General features: G+C 41.0%; 1 protein-coding gene and 1 long non-coding RNA gene across 3 annotated transcripts; both read right to left on the bottom strand.

Annotated features, from left to right (window-relative positions):
* Positions 1-752: 752 nt before the first annotated feature.
* LOC115045452 (uncharacterized) lies at positions 753-2985 on the bottom strand. The gene is made up of 4 exons (XR_003840882.1): positions 2931-2985; positions 1834-2812; positions 1662-1735; positions 753-879 (listed from the first exon to the last, which is right to left on the bottom strand). It is a non-coding gene; the product is annotated as an uncharacterized LOC115045452 (long non-coding RNA).
* An 8351-nt stretch (positions 2986-11336) lies between these two features.
* On the bottom strand, positions 11337-19294 carry vegfaa (vascular endothelial growth factor Aa). 2 transcript variants are annotated; one of them, XM_029504612.1, is made up of 7 exons: positions 18676-19294; positions 16994-17036; positions 15318-15514; positions 14810-14886; positions 14690-14722; positions 13187-13318; positions 11337-12309 (listed from the first exon to the last, which is right to left on the bottom strand). In XM_029504612.1, exons 1-7 carry the CDS (start codon positions 18739-18741, stop codon positions 12288-12290), a joined length of 570 nt encoding a protein of 189 aa, XP_029360472.1. In that variant the 5' UTR covers positions 18742-19294; the 3' UTR covers positions 11337-12287. The 2 variants fall into 2 exon arrangements, with proteins under 2 accessions (XP_029360472.1, XP_029360471.1); XM_029504611.1 differs by having other exon boundaries at positions 18971-19294.
* Positions 19295-21107: the final 1813 nt, after the last annotated feature.

Raw genomic sequence — 21107 nt, 5'->3', positions numbered from 1 at the left:
TTATAGTTAAAAAGTTAAAGTCCATCTACTCTTTAGCTATGCTGCTATGGGCCTAGGCTGCTCAGGGAAGGACTGAGCATCTTTCGCTCTCTCTCTCTCTCTCTCTCTTTCTCCACCCCCTCCTTATATGCGCTGACAATAACCGTGCTTCTTTGAAATCCCTGTTTCTCCCAGTTCTGAGCATGTGTACTGCATTTACTAACCATGTTTTCCCAAAGTCTCTGTCTCTCCCAGCTCCTCTCCTCTCTCTCCCTGTCCTTATCCTGCAGTTGGTGACTCATCGCCATCCCATGTTCCTACAATGTCTGCTGTTCCCATATCCTCACAAATTCCTAATGACAGCATCATATCCATGAACTTCATGCAGCACAATGTTCCTGTCTACTCCTGTTTGAATATCCCCCTCTCCTGCTCTCATTCTCATTCTACACTACACCCCCCGTGCCTCTCTCACTTTCTCTCTCTCTCTCCCACTCTCAACCCAACCAGTCAAGGCAGATGGCCGCCCCGGAGCCTGGTTCTGCCTGAGGTTTCTGCCTCTTAAAGGAAGTTTTTCCTTTCCACTGTCGCCAAGTGCTTGCTCATTGGGGATCTGTTAGGTCTCTTTAAATCATTTTATAAAGAGTTTGGTCTAGACCTGCTCAGTATGTAGAGTGCCTTGATGTAATTTTGATTATGATTTGTTAGTAATTGAAGCTATACAAATACATTTGATTTGATTTTATTTGATACGATATGTAAGTGCGTCAGTAACAGAAACTCCTGGAGCTGGAAAAATGGCAGCCTCTTCATCTGAAAGCTCACGGGCCAGCTGAATCTTGGAGACTGACACAGTGCCTCCATGCAGACAGTGAGGTCCATTCCAGTCGATCCTATAGTCTTCGTCAACATGAATGGAAGACAAGCATGATTAATGTTGTACTTAAAACTAGTTTGACATGTTATAATTCAAGGTATTTTAAAATTGTTATTGTTGGTTAGTGAGGAATTAAATGTCCTTTTGACTTGTAAAGAACTGAAGAAAAAAATCCAAGGCACCCCTCTGGAAATATAAAAAGTCTTTATGGGGAATGCTATTTCATGGCAAAATGGTTTAAAAGATTGATGTATAATTCAAAATGGAGAGTGCGATGCAACTCACATGTAGCAACAAACATCCTTCTTCAGAGTGAAGAGTGCCTTGGATTTTTTTCACGTCACTATTGAAAGAACACCCTCTCCACATGATAAAAAAACACCCTGAGCACTCTGGACCCAGTTTTGTTTTTTGTTTGTTTGTGTGTGTGTGTGTGGCCCATTTAGTTTTGTAAAATACTACAGCAATGAATAATCTGCACCATGCAAACTATAGCTCAGAGGTGGTTCTTTGAAAGCTCAAGAGAATTTAAAAAGACTTTAACCTATGATTCATTTAAAGTAGCACATTTTGCATATTATTTCTTCCATTATTCATTTGGAATCATGATTTCTCTTTAACCTCAGTAGGATTTGCTCTCTGTCGCTTCTTCAGAGTTGCTGTGGTGTCTAATTCCTCTTGGTTCTAAGACCATGAAAGTTGCAAGCATCTTGGGAAGAATCAAGGCTTTGCTGAATCACTGGTAGGAAGATGTGGTGCAGTGCATAAAGATGAACTTCATTGTCTGGATTCATTGTTCTCTGACCTTCCAGTGAAGTGAAGATCTGATTGCAGATGTCCAGAGCGTGCTCATAAACATCTCACCACATCCTCTCTGTTCTGTGTTTAGGGTAAAATTGACAATTGGTGTTAATTTATGTTACATATTTAACTGGTAATATTTGTTGCATGAGCCTTGATGACAAACCTTTACTTACCGCTGATTGTGGACACTTCTGCTCCTGATCATGAATTCTGCTACATCTGCATTCTTCACCTGTTTATCAGACTGTACCCTTGATGGCAGCCGATACTGTTCAACAGCAGCCATAAAGCTCCTTAAGACCGTGCTAGCTCTGTTATTGTCAGCCACAGTCAGGTAGGCCACTAAACGACTGAAGCCATCCACTCTGCCATGGACAACAAATCTCCACCTGCCAGGCAATTGTGAAAACACAAAAAAGCACCAATTTACTGTCAAATACAGCTACTGACATTTATGGTTGCATATATGTATGCCACAGAGTGGAGGGTTAGCAAAACAAACAGTGTCCAACTCCTCATCACTTACAGCTTAATAGAGGTGTGTCTTTAGGCACAAAAAAGAAACAAGAAACATTGAATAATGTTAGACTAGGTGTAATATCCAGACGAGACCATCCATCCATAAACTGAAAATTCATGAATTTAGTGTAAATACCTTAGACCGCTATGCTGCATGCACCTCCTAATAGTCTACTACTCCAAAGAGCAATTTCACAAGCTGGTGTACCAGAAAGAACATGGTGCTCCAGGACTGCTGTTAGTATGTTAAATACCAAATGTCCCGGTCCTTGTGTGTGTTGTGTCTGAGCCCTGGTGAAGGCGAAGCGGTGGAGTACTTCTTCTAAGTTTGCAGTCACTCTATGGCCAATATCTTGGTTCGAAAGTGCTGAAATAATGCCAAATACTTCAATAAATTCTTCTGCTTTAGATGCTACATGCTATGGGCCAGCAGGTCCCGCTTCCACATACGCCGCAAGGTCTCCAATGTCTCCTTCCAACTCACGAGAAAGTTGAGGCAGATCCTGCGTAGTCGCCATGTTTTGAGAAACTTCCTGACTTCTGACCAAAGCAATCGATGAGACTCGATTCACATTAGCCCTGCCCACAGACTTTGATGGGTGAGTTGGACAGATAAGATTAATTCATGAAGTGCTGCAACACAGGACCATGAAATAATTAAATACATAGTGAAATAATTATATGTATATTTACATTAAATGAACTGGTATTTTAATGAAGTAATGACACATTTAATTATCTATTCACTCACTCACTCATCTTCTTTGCTGCTGGAGCCAATCCCCGCTCACATCAGGCGAGGGGTGGGGTACACCCTGGACAGGTTGCCAGTCCATCGCAGGGCCAATACACAAGGACAAATAGAGACAAACAATCACTCACGCTCGCCTACGGTCAATTTAGAGTCTCCACACAGACACGGGGAGAACATGCAAACTACGCACAGAAAGGACATGGGCCGGGAACCAAACCTGCAATGTTTTTGTTGTGGGGCAACAGTGCTAACCACTACGCCGCCGTGCTGCCCCATTTAATTATTTATTTCACATTTTAATTATTTAATGACATATTTAAGTAATTATTTAAAGATTTATTTATATATTTCATTTTGTCCGTTTTGGTCCTCCATAAAATTTGGCCTACCTTGTGAAATAATAGCTCTTTTTTTCAAGTCTTAGTGGCCAAAAAAATAAATAATATGAAATAATGTTCTAAATAATATTTCTTCAGTATTAGAAAATCCAACTTTTACAAAATGTAAACATGTAACAAATGTAACAAAATATTTCTCACTAAATTTTCAGTGTAATGTAAAATAATAAAAAGTACCCTCACAAGATATTACTTCAACAAAATCTTCTTCATCCTCCTTGTCTACCCATCCATATTTTGCTGTAGAGATGATTTTTCAGCAGTTTCAGTTGCTCATAAAGGGTTTCACAAAGAGCTCAGTCAGCTTTGCTGAACTACTCTCACCTCGCACTGCCTTTTTATGTTTGTGATACCCACTTAAGTGTTATCACATTATTGAGGGTTTTATGAATTTGATATTTCATGTTTTGATTTTATTTCCAGGCGTAACCAGCCTGTTACTACTATAATCTTGTAGCTTTCACATTGGGAGTAATTTACGTGTAGTTAGCAGGGGGCATAGTAGCATTTACTATACTTTCTTTCAGCACCGTCTCTAAGACAATACGAGTCACTTTACGCCCCCCCTCTTTCTGCTGAGCGGGACAAGTGAACACACCTGTCTCATTTATTTCTCCTATTTTCAGGTTGGTGTAGCAGTATTTTAGGTTACCTATCTATGGTACACTATGTCAACATGTTCCTGAATGTCCAACTAGCTGTTTATATGGTGCCAGCCGGTACCTGTAACAGTTTATTGGGGGCTCGTCCAGGATCACTTCTCCCATGTGGCCGGAAGCTGATCCAGTGATACTGGACCTTGGACCAAAGGTGAGCCAATGCAAAAAGCACGCTACAGCCAGTGTAAAGATCTTCAGATATCACCATTCCTGTCTACTGATGAAGAAACACTTTTCAGCCAACCATACTACTGCATCTGATTAAGAGGTTAACTGCATTATCTTTGATGAGTGAACAGTAATCTGTGCTGTGCTGAAACCACCACTCATCGAAAATAGAGAGTGAATTGGGATCCTGGACTCTGTGACCATGTGTGAGGAATATGGAAGCAGCTATGGCGGATGGTGAGAGGAAAAGTTTGGTGTGGACCATCAAAAAGACCCCGCTTACTCTCTCTGCAAATGAACTGTTCCAGATTGCTAAATTGGTGGGTCCGGTGCCAGGGATGGATGAGTCTCGTCTCAAGTCGACAGATGAGAAGAGTTGTTTTGAGTACATTAACACAGTGGTGAACCGTGAGCACTACAGCTGGGCCTTCACCTCAGCCCTCATATTGCTGAGAAAAGAAATCATTGCAGAAAAAAAGGCCCAGTACGATAAATTGAAAGCGTTTGACAACTGCAATCATTTAATTAACGATGACAAGGATGTAAACAAACAGATCATAACATCAACACAATTCTCCGCAAGAAACGTTCTCAACATTAATTACATAAAGCTGGAGACCATTTAGGCTACATTAAATAAGCATAGGCTTGCTCTAAAGCCAAAATCTTGAAATATAAAATGAGGTGTCACCTCGTGACACTGCTGATACCGACACCGAGGCTCATTTCATCACCATGAACAGCGCTATGAAATCATGGCGCACAACAAACCATACACACAAATAAATTCATGAGAAGGCATGTATCATTCGTTCTTGCCATTTACAATTGGCATTACATCCACCACAGATTGAATCAGGTCATTCTGAATTTTGCTGTAGGTGCCGATGAAAACAATGGCCTAATCCAGATGACAGCGCAGAGGGCTGTCATACCAAAAACGCCAGTAACTCCAAGTACCGTATTTTCCGCACTATAAGGCGCACCTTCAATGAATGACATATTTTAAAACTTTTTCCATATATAAGGCGCACCGCATTATAAGGCGCGACAGTAGAGGCTGGGGTTACGTTACGTTACGTTATGCGTTAATGTCCATATTCACAATATGACCAACCTTGTTCAACTGTAAACACACAAAAGAAACACGTAAAGCTCACTTTATCAGTTCATTCCTCATCTACCAATCCCTCGAATTCTTCTTCTTCAGTGTCCGAATTGAACAGCTGGGCGAATGCGGCATCCAACACGCCCGCCTCCGTCTCATCAAAGTCGTCATTCATCGAGTCAGTGTCGCTGTTGTTGTCTGGCAGTTCAGTGACAATTCCTGCCTTCCTGAAAGCTCGGACCGCAGTTGAGACTGATATATCAGCCCAGGCATTTACGATCCACTGGCAGATATATATATGGATCAATATCAATTTTGATCCATATATAAGGCGCACCGGATTATAAGGCGCATGGTCAGCTTTTGAAAAAATTGAAGGCTCTTGGGTGCGCCTTATAGGGCGGAAAATACGGTAGTTCCACTTGTTTTCGGAATCTTTCCTTTCGTCATATCCTTGAAATCCCAGATCTTGCTTTCCAAGAAATGTGACAACATTGATGAGACGTTTCAGAATTTCTCTGTTCTCTGTTCCACTGTACCAGTAAGCCTTTATTCAAGTTAGAGGATTTAGATATGGCACACTTATTGGATTTGAAGGATGTAATTGATACAGTCATTCAGGGTCATGTTTCTGTTTCACAAGTGCATGTAGCAGATGATGTATTAGATGAGTTACCTTAAAACCTTCAAGTTGATGATGTCAATGCTGATGTAAGTCATGCTAACACTAATGCTAACCTAGCTGTGACTAGTGATGGTAATGCTAGTGCAACACACAATACAGTCACTACAACTATTGACACATATGATGCAGAGATGCAGAAAACACTTAATAGTTATGAGGAGCTGAGTAAGAAAATTATGCAGTACAAATAGCCTGCCCCTCAGTCACCTATGAAGCCACAGCCTGTGTCACAGAGTAATAACGCAGCAGGCCCCAGAAGTGTAAGTGAACATGCCACACCTTTAACACACGACAAGTTGGTCTCCTTAGGAGAACTGTAGATTCAGGTGGGTCAGATTGGAGATCAGGGGTCAGACATCAGCTACGACAGTGTTTGCCGACAGATGGATGTAGGCTTAAAGGAGCAGTTTAGTGATGCAGAGGTTGTGAGAGCTGTACTCAAGAGTCATCAAACCAGAAACATTCAAAGACATGTTGATGAATAAGGATGAGCTGACTGTCAAGAATTTAAAAACTTTTCTCCATTCTCACCTGGGTGAGCAAAGTAACTTAAACAAAAGATCATGCTGGCCTCTAGACATGCTGACACAGATGTCAAGTACGGTGCAAGCACAGTGCAAGATGTGCTTCTCCGTACTGGGCATCAAGGCCTAGGTTACAAGCATGATGATGTCTGCTGAGAGCTGAAGCCATTGCTTGTGGACACCAGAGTATCTGATGAAGCAATCCTAAAACAGATGAAGAAAATAATGAGTGATGAAAGCAGCGACGGCCAGGTCCAGCAAACCAGCGAACCGTCAAAGACTCACAAATGTGCACAGTGCTCAGTCTGAAGTTAATGCTGCTCAATGTCCTATTGTGAAGGTGGAGAAAAGACCAAAAACAGATTGTCCTGACTGTCCTCACTGTTTCCACTGTGGTGAGGAAGGCCACTGAGCAGACACGCTTGGTGGAAACGCCTGGTTCAGTATCGTCGACCAGGGAAAGGTCAACCACCAAGGCTTCATCGCTGAGGGTTCACGCCACTTCACTGCCTTAATTTCTCCATGGGGTCTCCACGAATGGGTTCGTATCCCATTCGGACTCTCACTGCCCCAGCAGTGTTTCAGTTTAGCATGGAGGAGATGCTAGGCCTCCTCAGAGATGAATCCTGCCTCCCATATCTTGATGATGTGCGCTGTGACGCAAAAACATTTGACGAACATGTTAAGGTCCTCTACAAAGTTCTCCAGGCTCTCCAGCAAAACTGAGACTTAAGAAATGTGAGCACTTCAGGCAAGAAGTCAGTTTTGTGGACTGCCTTGTGTCAGCTGGTGGAGTCAAGGTGGACCCCCAGGACCTTGAAGCAGTCCAAACCCTAATACACATGACCGCGCAGACAGTTGCTGAAGTCAGGAAACTGACTGGATTCCTGGGATATTACCGCTCATGTATCCAAGATTTTTCCCAAATCGCCAAGCCAATCTATGAGCTGCTTCAAACTAAGCCAAGGAACGCCCAGACTCTAATGTGTGGGAGATTCACCAAATGCCCACAAATACTTTTACGAGAACCTGTTGACTGGACCTCTGAACATCAGGAAGCCCTGGAGCAACAGGTCACTCTCCTCACAAACCAACCTGCGTATCCCGATTTTAACCACCCTTTCACACTACGTACTGACGCCTCAGACCAGGGCCTAGGGGTTGTCCTCTATCAGCATCAGAATGGAAAGCTGAGAGTTGTTGGCTATGGCTCCAGGACATTGACACCAGCTGAACGCAATAACAATCTGCACAGCAGAAAACTGGAGTTTCTCGCATTGAGATGGGCTGTGTGTGAAAAGTTCCAGGACTACCTGTACTACGCTCCTCATTTCACTGTTTGGACAATAACCTGCTGACTTATGTCATGAGTACAGCAAAATTCAATGCTGTCGGTCATCAGTGGGTTGGGGAACTCTCAGATTTCCGGTTCGACATCAGGCTTAGGCCTGGAAAGTCAAATGTGGTTGTGGACACCCTATCTCGCCTCCCTTTGGACATGAAAAAATATGAGATGGCTTGTACAGAGGAGCTCTCAAACGAGGCAGTGCGTACTACATGGGATGGAAGTCAGGTAGCGGGACAGAAGGATGTGACCCAGGTGGCAGTGCTCAACATGTGTTCCCCAGACTCCCACCAGCAGTTCCATTCTCACCTGTCAACTATCAGCCATGGCGATCTTGTGAGGGCTCAAAATAGAGGATCAAGCCATAGGCAAGATTGTTGAGTTGAAGGAGTCAAACACAAAACTGACAGATGAAATACGCAAGACTGTAAATGGAGCCACTCGTAAACTGCTGCATGAGTGGAGTAGGTTATACCTTGAAGATGGCCTCCTTTAGAGATGAACAAGCCAGAAAAGGCAGTTAATCCTCCCCCTAAAACACAGACTGATGGCTCTGAAGCACCTACACAATGAGATGGGCCATGTCAGTACAGAAAGGGTGCTCCATCTTGCAAGGAAAAGGTTCTACTGGCCCTTTATGGCAAAAGAAATTGAGGACTATGTCCCCCACAAACCCCCTGTGTCAAGTCTAAGAAACCCACAACACACACTCAAGTTCCCATGGGTAGCACCACATCCAACTCTCCATTAGAGCTTGTGTGTATTGACTATTGCACCTGGAAACCAGTTGTGGTAAATACGAATATATTCTAGTGTTGATTGATCACTTCATTAGGTTTGCCCAGTCATACAAAGAACAAGAGCAGGAAAACAGCTGCCGAACACATTTTCAATGACTTCATACCCCAGTTCGGCTATCCATCCGAACTACATCACGACCAGGGGCGTGAATTTGAGAACAAACTATTTCAAATATTGCAGCAACTTTCTGGAGTGGGCCACACGCGAACGTCGCCTTACCACCCACAAGGTAATCCGGCTGAGCGGCTGAACAACTCCATCCTCCAGATGTTAAGGACATTGACAGAAAGTGAGAAGCTGCGGTGGAAGGATCACCTCCCACATGTGATTCACGCATACAACTGTACCAGACATTAATTAACTGGCTACTCACCTTTTTCCCTCCTCTATGGCCGTCATCCACATTTCCCAGTCGACTTGCTGTTTGGATTGGTGGAAGAAAAGGAACCATACTCACCAAGAGGATTCGCTGAAAAATGGGCTGAAAATATCTCAGAAGCCTATCGGATTGCAAGTGGAAATAGCAAAAAAAAATCCAGTGCAAGGGGGAAAGTGGCATAGGACAAGAAGACAAAAGGAATTGTACTACAACCAGGGGACAGAGTTTTGGTCTGGAACCTCAGCCAAAGTGGAGGAACAGGAAAATTAAGGTCATAATGGGAGATGACTGTTTACATAGTCTAAAGTCAACTTGCCGAAAGCCCAGTGTACGTTGTCTGTCCTGAAACTGGAGACAAACAGAAAAGCAGGACGCTGCATCGCAACCTCCTATTGCTGGTGAATGACTTGCCTGTTACTCCAGCAGACTTTCTGCCTGATAAATGTGATTCAAATTAATCCATGTAGAAATTCATTCTAAATGTCTAGCAGTTATGTACAATATCATTCAGTTCTCCATTCTATGTGAATGTTTAGTTTTAACACCTGAGCTTGTGTTGCATGTACATTATGGCAAATCATATTTTTCATGCTTTTAACTGAACAGTTAAAACTGAAGCCTGAGTCCAAATGACAATTATTTTCTGATATTGTGCTTAATGTAATAATTTAAATTTGAATATCAAAATTGTTAAATATACCTTATAATTTTGTTTTTCAAATAAAGTTGTTGAAAATATAAAGAAGTAAACTTAATTAATAATAAATACCTTGTGAGGCTAGATTATTCTCTGTTCTTAAAAAAAGATGCAAATGACAAATTTCATACAATCTGCTGTCCGTTTGTGGGTCCCTGGAAAAGTAGTGAAGTTGGGGTCAGTAGGACAAGAGGTTAATGTGGGCTTCAATGCTAATGATAGCCATGACAAGAACACAAGTTAGTTGGGCCTTGTTAACTATAGGAAAACATGTTTGGTTTTTCGATTAAAAAAAAACTAAGCATTGTCAACATTGCTGGGTTTTTTCTGTTTGTGTGTCATGTCAATCTAAAAATAATTTTCACACTGATAAGAATTAAAAACTAGTTGGGTTTTCATAAAAAAAAAATGGATTTTCAAAATAAATGTTTTCCTTGTTATACTAAAAACAACAAAAAAAAAGACTAAATTACTGTAAAACATTGTACAGCAGCAATAAATATATTAATGTGAAAATATACTAAAAGGTGTGACAAATTACAAAAATCCAAACCCAGCTAGAAAAATGGTCACAATAAGAAAAGGTATGGAGCAAGCAGACAGTGTAGGGCCGCTGATCTGAGGGTGGCACCACAAAGAAAGCTGTGGTACAGATAGCATTTATAGGGAATAAAGGCTAAAGGCATCCGAGAACAGCTTCACTATGTCTAATTGACATACATACTGTACTTGGGCTTAAATTTTGCTCTTGCATGCATTACTCAGGATTGTTCTGTTTCTCTCAGGAATAGTGAGGATATAAATGATTAAGAAGCTAATTCTGAAGTGATTCCATCAGTTAGCTCCATATAACCAGTCCAGTCCAGTCCCATAAGTGCACAGAACCATGCCATTATATTCTTATATAAGGACATGGCTCAATGTAATATTTTCAAGAACCAACCTCTAAAATATGGTGACATTTCAGTGATCATAAATCCTTTCACACTGGTATCTTTACTAATAGTCTCATTATCAAATATGGATCTTTTTCCCTCATCATCATCTGTTGATAATAAGATGATTCCAATATGGATCATCTGAGAGCCAGGTTGCCTTCTAATGTGGTAACCGGTTGTGCTTTGCAGAAACCTGCTGTCTAACACTGAAATTATGTTAGCACCTGTGCCACTTCACCACCCTCACAACAGAGGTCCTGTTTAACTGGACAGACTTTACAACATGAGGTCCAGGGTCATGGGTAAGATAGTTTCAGTCCTAAATATGATGTGTCTTCAAGTCCACAAGTGCAAAACCACATGTCCGCTGCCCAAGTCGAGAATGAGAAACATCTGTGCTGGCACTCAGTTCCCACACGTTTTTGGCTGGGGTTACTATCAGTCAGCAGGGCCACCATGATTTCTGCCCCCCAGCCCTCAGCTGTTGGAAAACAGCTTTTACTCAAAATCAGGAATGTCATAGCAATGACTTTCAGTCACAGCCATGCATGTTCTCCAGTCATAGGCTAAGAACCAAAATTACCTTAACATTATATATAAATTCCATAATACAGTATACTGGACATATTCTATACATTAGATGTATAGAAAGTAGACAGAGAGATTTCAACTAAGCACACAGGTTGTTTGCAATGTACTTCTCTGCTGTGAATGTGTCTATTTCTTTGGAACAGCATCAACAACAATAATAAATCAATAAATCAATAAATAAGGACAATGGATGGCTGTAGATTTCTACAGTGAGGTGCTGATATGCTTTTGAACCAGTTTGCGGATGTTTAACCCCAAGTAAAATCCCTGGTCTCAAGGCATGTTGTAGAAGACACAAAATATTTTAAATGTAAATAAACTCTGTCCACAGTGACAAATCTGTTTTCCAACTTAGGAAGGGTCTCATGAAGAAGGTTGCAAATAGAAGAATTAGGGTATTGTTACCCTAACAGGCTGAACTCCACCCAGTTTAAACAGTGAAATACATTTTCATTATCTTTAGTGCTGACACTATCAAGCAACCCTTCCCTGATGGAGCAGTCATTATCCATTGTCATGGGACTAACAGCCATCTTAGCTATATACTCACACCTGCTCAAGTGGGTCCATGGAGTGGAGACAAAATATCACATCATGTCATAGAGGAACATTTTTGGACCTGCCAAATAGGCACTCCTTTGCCTCATTCTGAACCTCTTCGTTCCCTTCATGGGTGGATTTGGTTTCTATTATACTGCTTCATGCAGTAATTGTCAGAAATATTTAAGATACTATTATCCACAGCAGACCTGCATCCAGTGAAGGGTTGCATACATAAGATTTCATTTTCTCAGTTTGACCCATGAGAAAAATGCCACTGAGAGGTCTCTCATTCATACACCAGTGGCATCTCGTTTCACTTTAAATATGTAGCAGCATTACACATCGCAAATGTACTATGTACTTATATATTAATATCATCAGCTGGAAAACAGATTGCGACAGGATCTGTACAGCATCCAGTCTTGCGTCGCTGTCTTGTGTCCTTTCCGGGAATGAATCCACAGGTTTCAAAGTGCTGTGCCAAAAAAAAAAATTGCTTCATAACAGTGTTGCTGGTCTCATCTCCTCAGTTTGTCACATCTGTGGAGCAAAGATGAGAGTTTGAGAGTTTTTTTTTTTTTTTTTTTTGGGGGGGGGGGGGGGGGGTCACGATACACAGCCTTCTTTACTCTAATCAAAATTTCCTGTGTTGGACCATCTTAGAAAAAATGTTTGTGAAAACATCTGTAGCATACAGGTAGTATGAAAACAATATCAGAAACCCCTGTTTCTGATGTTTTATGTGCCACTAAGGCACCACATCTTCTCATATCCTAGCTGATCTGTGAGAATCTTATACTATCAAGTAGACTGTCCCTGTAGTTTGTGTACTTAATAAGATTTAAATTCACTATTTGCTGACAAACTGTTCCCCCTGAGAGCACAGCCTTATCCCACAGTCTACTTCAGGACTTTTCTAAGTGTGAGAACCAAAGGCTGAGCAACTCCATCTGTTGATAAAGACTTTGGGGGGTGGGAGTGGAACACGTAAAATAAGTGAACCATGTGTTTTCAGGTTGAAAAACCGACTGGTATGAACAGCAGAGAATGGCTGCTGGTTACTGCTGTCTAACACAAACCCACTGAGATAGCAAATTATAAAAATGTTTAACATCTGAGCTAAACAATATGCAAGCAAATAAATGTAACTAACACTCCGACTGGTTTAATAAAAGTGGCAACTCAGACATCATTAGCATGATTTAAATATTTTGGACATGACAGTCCATTAGACAACAAAAGCATTGAGCTTTCACATTTTGTGTACAAGCACCCACACAAAACAATGAAGCAGGAAGAAGCATGCATTTCTCAGCTACAGCGCTATTTACACTGGAGCTTAGAAGATGGACAGAGACTGGCAGATGGGAAGTAAAGGGGGGTTCAAAGCACATTGTGAGATGTATAGTAAACAAACCTGCAAGTTCTTTTGTTTAACTCAAGTTGCCTGTACTTGCAGTCTAATTGTGTGAGTTTGCAGGAACATTTACAGGTGAGAGGGTCCTGTACAAACAAGCGTTTTCTTCTCGCAGAGCAAGGCGCACAGTGGCTGCAAGAGAAAGCAGGGGGGACACAGAGAAAGAGATCTAAGCTATAGAGAATTATGCAGAAAGCAAGAAACAGACACTCATGCAACTCCCCCATAACCCCCTTACTCCTCAACATGCCGTGAGATAGTATTGCAAAGACAACATGTGCATTGACTTATGGCTTCAGTAGCCAAGGCACTTTGGCCCCATTATTTGTTGTACAAGCTTTACTCCAAGTGTAGTGCCTTCACTTTCACAACTTCTTGGTTAAAACAGAATGAAATATTTTGGTATTAGGAGCAAAGTAAATTGTTCATCACACCAGATTTTTCTTCCATCACTACAAAATCCCAACAAACAGCTCTAGAAGTTGAACAATAATGAGCATCTCACAGGAAGCTGGATAAGACTATATAGTTTTAGTGTCTGTGTCACAATGTTCCTTTAAGAAAAAACAAAGTCACAGAACAGACACAACAAGGACAAAACTAGATCAATAAGGACAGCTGCTGTTTGGCAATGACGCTTTGTCTAATGGGAGGGGTTTTGTCAGTTTACACCCAGCAGCAGGATCAATTCTCTATCCTATACAACTCCTACATGAAAATAGTAACGTTTACATATTTGGAAGCACCAAATGTCTGTACTTCTCTACTTTAATTCTGACTGGAACTATGAAAGAAGCATGGGATCACATTTAAAAAAAAAAAGGCAAAAGGAAGTAAACAGCACTGAACAGACAGCTGTTGTCATTGAGATTGCTAATGCTATGGCAACTTAATCTCTCTGTGACAGAAGTGGTTAGGCTGCATGAAAAAGGACACATTCTCTGGCATACTTATGCTGCCACAGCTCTACAAACAGAGACACCTGAGGAGAGGCAGAATCAAACAGGAGCCAAACATGAGCCAACAGAGCATCTGCTCTGGTCTAGTCCCCTCATCAGGAAATGGCTAAGATCGATCCACTGACTAAGGAAAAACGAGTTGTGCTCAGTTCAACCCCATTACAAATAAGTCTTTGCTCTGCAAAGTTGGAAGACAGGAGCTGTATCCTCCAACATCTACAGGAACCACCACAGTGCTCTTTGCCCTTAAGATGGGTTACAGACTTTTGACCTATACAGTGGCATCACCACAAACAGCAGGTTTTGAAAAAGCTGAGGCTTAACTTCAAATATTTTTTTGCAGAAAGAGAAGGTGTCTAACTCTCCACATGAAGAAATGGGATGAAAATCAGCAAACTGGCAGACAGAAGCTTTCCTATACTTCACTATCCTACACATATACATAGTACTGTGCTATTACTATAACAATCAACCAATATCAAACACCCTTGACTATCTATTCCACAGCTGCAGAGGCCAGATAACACAAAAAAAATGTACTTACTATTCTTTCTTCACTTCAATTTCTAGCTTTAGCCTGAAATTAAAAAGACAAGAGTTTGATTTATGTTTTTATTGCACTGATTTTAATGTGACAGTATTGAGAGAATGTGAGCTCTTTTACCTGCAATCACACTTAAGATGCTCAGTGAAACTTAAATAAATAGTATGCTGCATCACCATTGGCCTGAACCGCATCACCTTGGAGAGAAACATGGAGAACATAGGATATGATAAGGCAAGTTTTAGACTCAGACAGCAGTGCCCAAACACCTTACCTTCTGTCTGTTCTGCAATCTGTGTCTCTGTATTGTTCCTGAAACCATGCAGTGTTGGGGTACAGTCCAACAAAATCTAGTCCTAATGCCCCTTTTTCATAAACCACAGCTCCCTACAATGGCCCACGATTAAATGTGGCTCTGGAGATTTTATAGAGACCAATCCAACTCCACTCTATCCATTGAAATAGATGACTAGATGACATTGAAAGGTACATGCTAAAGTTACAATTATTATTTCAAACTGCCTCTATTGGCAAAGGGCTAATTACATAGGCAAGCACCATGTCCAACAGTGAGATTCTTTGGTTTAGCTTCAACAAGATAGAATTTCGACATTCTCCACCGACTCACCTGCAACGTCACATTGCGGGTTTCCGTAGGAACACACTCCAAAGCTTCATCGCTACAGCAACCTCCACAGCGGTTGAGGACCACACAAGAAGGGATGTAGTTGTGCTCCGTGTCCTCTGGATACTCCTGGAAGATGTCCACAAGCATCTCCCTGGACTGACACATGCTCTTGGTGAGGACTTCAGATAGAGAGATCACTAAAGACACACAAAAAACATGTTTTAAAAACCCTTTTCTTTCTTATATATTCAGCATGAACACAAACAGGCCAGCAAGCAACGATTATGTGGAAGCAACAGTATTTGTATATGCCAGACACAAAGTTATCACACAGTGTTCAATCAACAGTCACAACCTTTAAAAAAAAACAAAAAAAAAAAACAAAGGTGCACAAACACAATTCAATCAGACTGCCAAACCACTTGTGCTTCACTGTCAGGGCATAAACACAACATAAAAGCATCCGTGAATATTAGTCAAATGGAAGCCGCAGATATGAAGATGACTGGGACCTGGGCTTTACATGTTGAGCTTACAGAATCCCTCTCACAGTCCACCAGACCGGGTTCCCAGCAACACCCAGCTTCCTCCTCACCCTTGATTCGTCAGTTCAGCCATGACCACAGGCACCATGGCTCCAGGCTTCACTGGCTTCACATGTGACCCCAATAAGCCCTACCCAATGCGTATCTGCCTCTGGGTTACTTCAGCAGCCTGATTCCAAATCCCAGTAATATAACTGAGCCTGTTAAGCAGTTTTTCTCCTGCCTTGGCTGGTCAGATGGTGGAGTCTGTGATCTCACTTAAAGGACATTTGGATTTTAATAAAAACTTTCAGCATCATCTCTCTGCGATCACTGATTCTGCAATTTTGGTTCCACGGTGGCATGACCAGCTACACCTCAACACCTGCTCCAGGACAGAGACTGTCTGAGTGGATCGAATTCACAGGACTGTCAGCTGACAGCAGCCTCATACCAACAAGTTCAACTGGTTCTAGCTCCAAACCAAAGATTTGTCCTGTTTTACATCACCTTATGTGTTCTCATTCACTCAATCTAAGAGCACAATTATCCTGCACATATTTTACAGCCCAGAACCATTTGTGCATTACATGATAATGACCCATGCACACCTTCCCACCTCGATTGCACAAAATATTAATCAGGCCGCAGGCTTATTTCAGTATGCATGACAGTGTTTGACAGGTGGTGTGATCCTTGATAGTGTCAATATGTCAAGGAACAAACCAGGGATATGGCAGACACTACTACTTGACACATCGAGACAGAAACCTGCCCTCTGGGGTAATTTATACTTTACTGACCAGCCAAAAAACTGTTGTGAAATATAATGGAGGTGTTGACAGATTTCCAGAGTTTCTCCTGTATTAACTATTGTAAAATCAGCACCTGTTTTATGACAATTCCAAAGTCCCAGGTGTGACCTTTGACCACTGGACCAGGTGAGACTAAAACCTTTGCTCACTGGATCTTTCATTCTTTTATGTTCAGGATAGAAAACAATCCTCAGCTCACACTGACCAACAAGGACACCTGACAGAAATTTTAAAGAAATTACTCAATTAATAAATGAATAAAATAAGTCTTAGCAGAGTGGAGTAAATCGATTACTCTCATGGTCACTAGTTTTCCCTATGGTCAGAAAACACTTACCATCATCTTTAGTCTTCTCCACTATCTTGTTAATGCTGACAGTCTGCAAGAATAAGAGCAGGATTAAGTCTTTGAAACTGCACCACTGCCTTCAGCGTATACTACATTCTTTTTCCTTTATTGCACACGATGGAGCATGCAATACATGTAAAGCTTCGATTTTTGCAGTTATATCACGATGATCTGCCATTAACTCTCGCAATGATTAAAACCAGTACCTTGGTATGGGCATTTCCGCATTTCTATTACAGTTGACCAGAAAGGAGCATTACTTCTGTCAAGTTGCACAAAGATAAATACGACTTACTTCCCTTCAGAATAAAATAAGTTTATGTACTTTGAAGAAGGGGTAGCCTATGTTCCAAAGTAGTTTTGTTTTGTTTTTCGTTTGTTTGTTGTCGTTTTTCATTATTTGTTCGTCAGAGCAAAGCATTAGAACAATATCCACCTATTCAAAGCACTAGTTAACTTTAAATCATTAGTAAATCCTCGCCATTAGTTAACCATGAGCAGTACTTTAAAATTGACCATTCAATACGCATGACCACCATCTTAACCGTGGCCTTATTCTTAGCCTGTATCCTGCAGTTTCTGGAAAATGTTAGCATGGAGGTGGGTTAAAGCAACAAGACAAACCGTTTTGTCAAGAAACTTCGTCTCAAGTCACGTTGCTCGCATGTGAACATTTTATTTTGAAATGTTACACAGGAAGCAACCTTTGTTTTCCTCATGTAAAGATGACGTGACTAATCAACATCCCGAGGAATTTACAGTTCACCTTTTATGGCTGCTGTAACAGGCACAGATATTGCGTGAGAAAGTGGATCGGCCTGCCTGGAAACCTGGTGGGCACCTCACAAAGCAGGCAGGAGAAACGCTGCGGATCACCATGAAAACAAAACAAAACAAACAAACAAACAAAAAAAATAGAGACTGAATAACTGAGCTTTGAGTGCACACAGAGCTCAGCTCAGGATGCGCGCCACAACCAGAACTCCATTCACAAATCTCACTTACTACTCACTTTCCATGAAATTGAAACAAGCTACGACAATAAGAATGAGTGAGGAGTTTTGGGGGAAAACGTATACGTTGATATTCAGATCGGCACACACTTAATACAGCCACAAGCGTTTATTTAACCAGAACCAAATTTTTAAGATTTACTCTCACGGCTGTTCCACCCAGTTTAGAGACCCCATCTAGGCTTTCTTTCCATTTAAATATACTCTCGGCATCGAACGAAATATGCCCTAAGTACACAACTCTTACAGAATTAAAATTCACACATAAGTTATTTTATGAAGCATTTGTCTGAGATTTTATAGAACAAGTCTTAACCTTGCCGATGTTTAATATAATCTGGTTTATTTAAAAAAAAGACGGGCATGTGTAATTCAACAAAAAAGATAGGTGGAAATTCCCACATAAAATGAACAAAACGCTGATAGGCCTGTTTAACAGAATACAACCGTAAACACCCCCTTTGAGTTATAAACAATTGGTATTGTGTATCATTTTTAATTATTTATTTACCAAAGATGAGAGCATATCGTTATCTTTGTGTTAAGTGCATGCCTCTCAGTACTCTAAATGAGCCATAGAAGCAGCTCAGCTGAAAGAGAACACACGGTCCCGAATAATAATTAATACCAACATGAAGCACACGAGCCAACGCTCACCTTTACAAAAGGTAGGTGAAGAACCGCGGCCAAAAGGATCTGAATCAAACTGACAACAAAGTTCATGGTTGAAAATTCCACACGATGGGTCCTGAAACCTCTGTAGTGATTTGAGAGTTAAAAAAAATCTCCCAACACCGACAAAAAAAATACAGTCAAAAGTTAAAAAAAATATATATTTTTAAAAACCCGTGGCAAATTTAGGCTACAGCAAAAGCAAATCCATGTCTTCCAGACAGAGGTATCTCGTTCACAGAAAGACTTCCCGTGTCTCCCAGCAGCACTGCTCTCTTACCATCCAACGACGACTCTTGCCGGGCTCTAAAATCCACAGCGGATCCAGGACCACAACACAGCGGAACTCAGATGGCATGGGCGGGTCAATTACTAACTTTAAGCATCAGTCTCTCTGCAAGCAATGATCCCACATAGATGCGTAAATGAAGGAGTCGCTGATACTTCGCCCTCTGCCTGTAGACAGTGCGTTTCTGATTGTCCACTCGAAATAGAGTGCACTCGACTGCAGATAGTCTTCGGCTCAGGAAGACTCAGGAGCAGTAGCTTCTCTTATCTTCGCTCTTCTTAGCTAATGCAGCTAAGGCTCCTGCGTTATTAAAGCATGCCGGTAGCAGTGGCACAGGCCCCATGCAATAGGCGGGACGGCTGGAGGCATCCAATAACAGAAATTTAGAGAACAGGGCGGGGGAGGAAGAGGTGTTTTTTTTTTTTTATTATTATTATTGATGGCTTGAAATTTCATTTCATAAGGTTTTAATGACGATCGTGAGTTTTGGTTGCTTTCCCTTACACTCTTGGGACTGCCATGTCGACGAGTGTAGTAAAAATAAACAAAACATTGGTTTAAAACGATCATAACAGCAGGTACAAAAATAAATAAAACTGTTTTAAAATCAACATTTTAAGGAAAAGAACACCAGTTGCTGTTAGAGCTATGGACAAAATATTGCTCTCGATTATTTAGATTGATAGTAAAACCAATTTTGTTGATTGTTTTATCAAATATTAACATTTATTGATCAATCCGAACGTATGTTAAATACAATTGAACAAAACAACCGGAAATAACTGAAAATCACTTGTACAGTTGTGTGTACCCGCTTTGTATGCGGGGGTCTGGAATTCGATTCACCGACGATGAACCCTGGGCACAAGACGCATAGCCTACCAGTGGGACTATTGTGCCGGTCCCAGGCCTGTATAAATGGGTTAGAAAGGGAATTCGGCGTAAAACTATTCAAATCAATCGTGCAAGTAGCAGGCAGTTGACTTGCTGTGGCGACCCCGAACAGGGAAAAGCCGAAAGACGGGGAAAGATACTATGATCAATAAAAAATGTGGGCAAAGGAAGTCTTACCTTTATTCCCTACCAAAGTATGTATTTCAGCCATTTTAACTCAATTCAAGCTTACACACACCACTCTTCAAATTTCCGTAATAAAAGGGGCAGGGCACAAAACTCGCTGGGGTCTCTGCATTAGTGATGGGAAACCCGATTCCTTTCACTGACTCGAGTTTATATGAGTCACTCACCAAATTGAATCGACAATTTGAGTCATTAGAGTCACTGAGTTGGTGCGCTCACAAACTCCACCCAGTCCCAGTCCCCACTTACATCCTGTACATTAACCCTTTATTGGCCCTTTTTTTTCCATACATACAATTTAAACATAACTTTTTAAACAATCTCTGTTCTTATAATAATTTAGACTTTTATTCACGTGGCAAAAAAAATAAAAAATTCTAATGGCAATTAATATTGGGATGCTGAGAGGCCATTGCTGCAGTGTAGTTTATCTTCGGAAAGGACATTTTTAATTTGTCCAACTAATTTCTTTATTGTTTGTATGTTTAAGGTGATGAATGTGTGTGCATGTGTATGCATGGATGGTGATGTCCCATAGCAAATTTATGTCATAATTACATCTCGTAGATAATGAGCACTAATCAAAACCAAAGTGCTTTTCTCATTCTTCTCAAATGCCTCCCCTGAGAAATAGCACTGTGTGAGTTCTTTAAATTCTCACACAGCTGTCTCTTTTTCTGATCTCAGCTAAGAGACATGAGAGAGACAAATGAGGCATATTGTGTTGCCTTCAAATATGTCTTTGATATCTTTACTTGGACGCACTTTCTCAGTTATGTCTCAGTGAGAAATATACAAGATTCCATCTCTCACTGCTCACTATTTGAGTTCTCAGATTCTCTTCTGGTTTTATCTTTTCTAGCATCTCAGCAAAAAGAAAAACGAGAGTAGTGCAAGCTCTAAAGTGAGTCTCAACATGACACATTATTTAATATTATACATTCATACAATCATATTTCAGTTTATCTCATGCCAAAATGTGAGAAAATGAGTAATCAATTCAGGCAAATAATGTATGAGATATATGGTTTATTTACATAATGTTCAA

The sequence above is a fragment of the Echeneis naucrates genome, chromosome 6 (genome assembly GCF_900963305.1).
Source record: "Echeneis naucrates chromosome 6, fEcheNa1.1, whole genome shotgun sequence".
NCBI classification, from domain to species: Eukaryota; Metazoa; Chordata; class Actinopteri; order Carangiformes; family Echeneidae; genus Echeneis; species Echeneis naucrates.
Note: the sequence above shows the minus strand (reverse complement) of the source record. Positions and strands in the feature narration are given on the sequence as shown.

Excerpts from the sequence above, each read along its gene's own strand:
- vegfaa (XM_029504611.1), bottom strand. The coding sequence starts at position 19,048 with ATGCCATCTGAGTTCCGCTGTGTTGTGGTCCTGGATCCGCTGTGGATT. Across the intron at positions 15,515-16,993 it reads GGAGAAGACTAAAGATGATG|TGATCTCTCTATCTGAAGTC; the intron begins GTAAGTGTTTTC and ends GTGTGTCTTTAG. Across the intron at positions 14,723-14,809 it reads CATCTTAAGTGTGATTGCAG|GCTAAAGCTAGAAATTGAAG; the intron begins GTAAAAGAGCTC and ends TTTTAATTTCAG.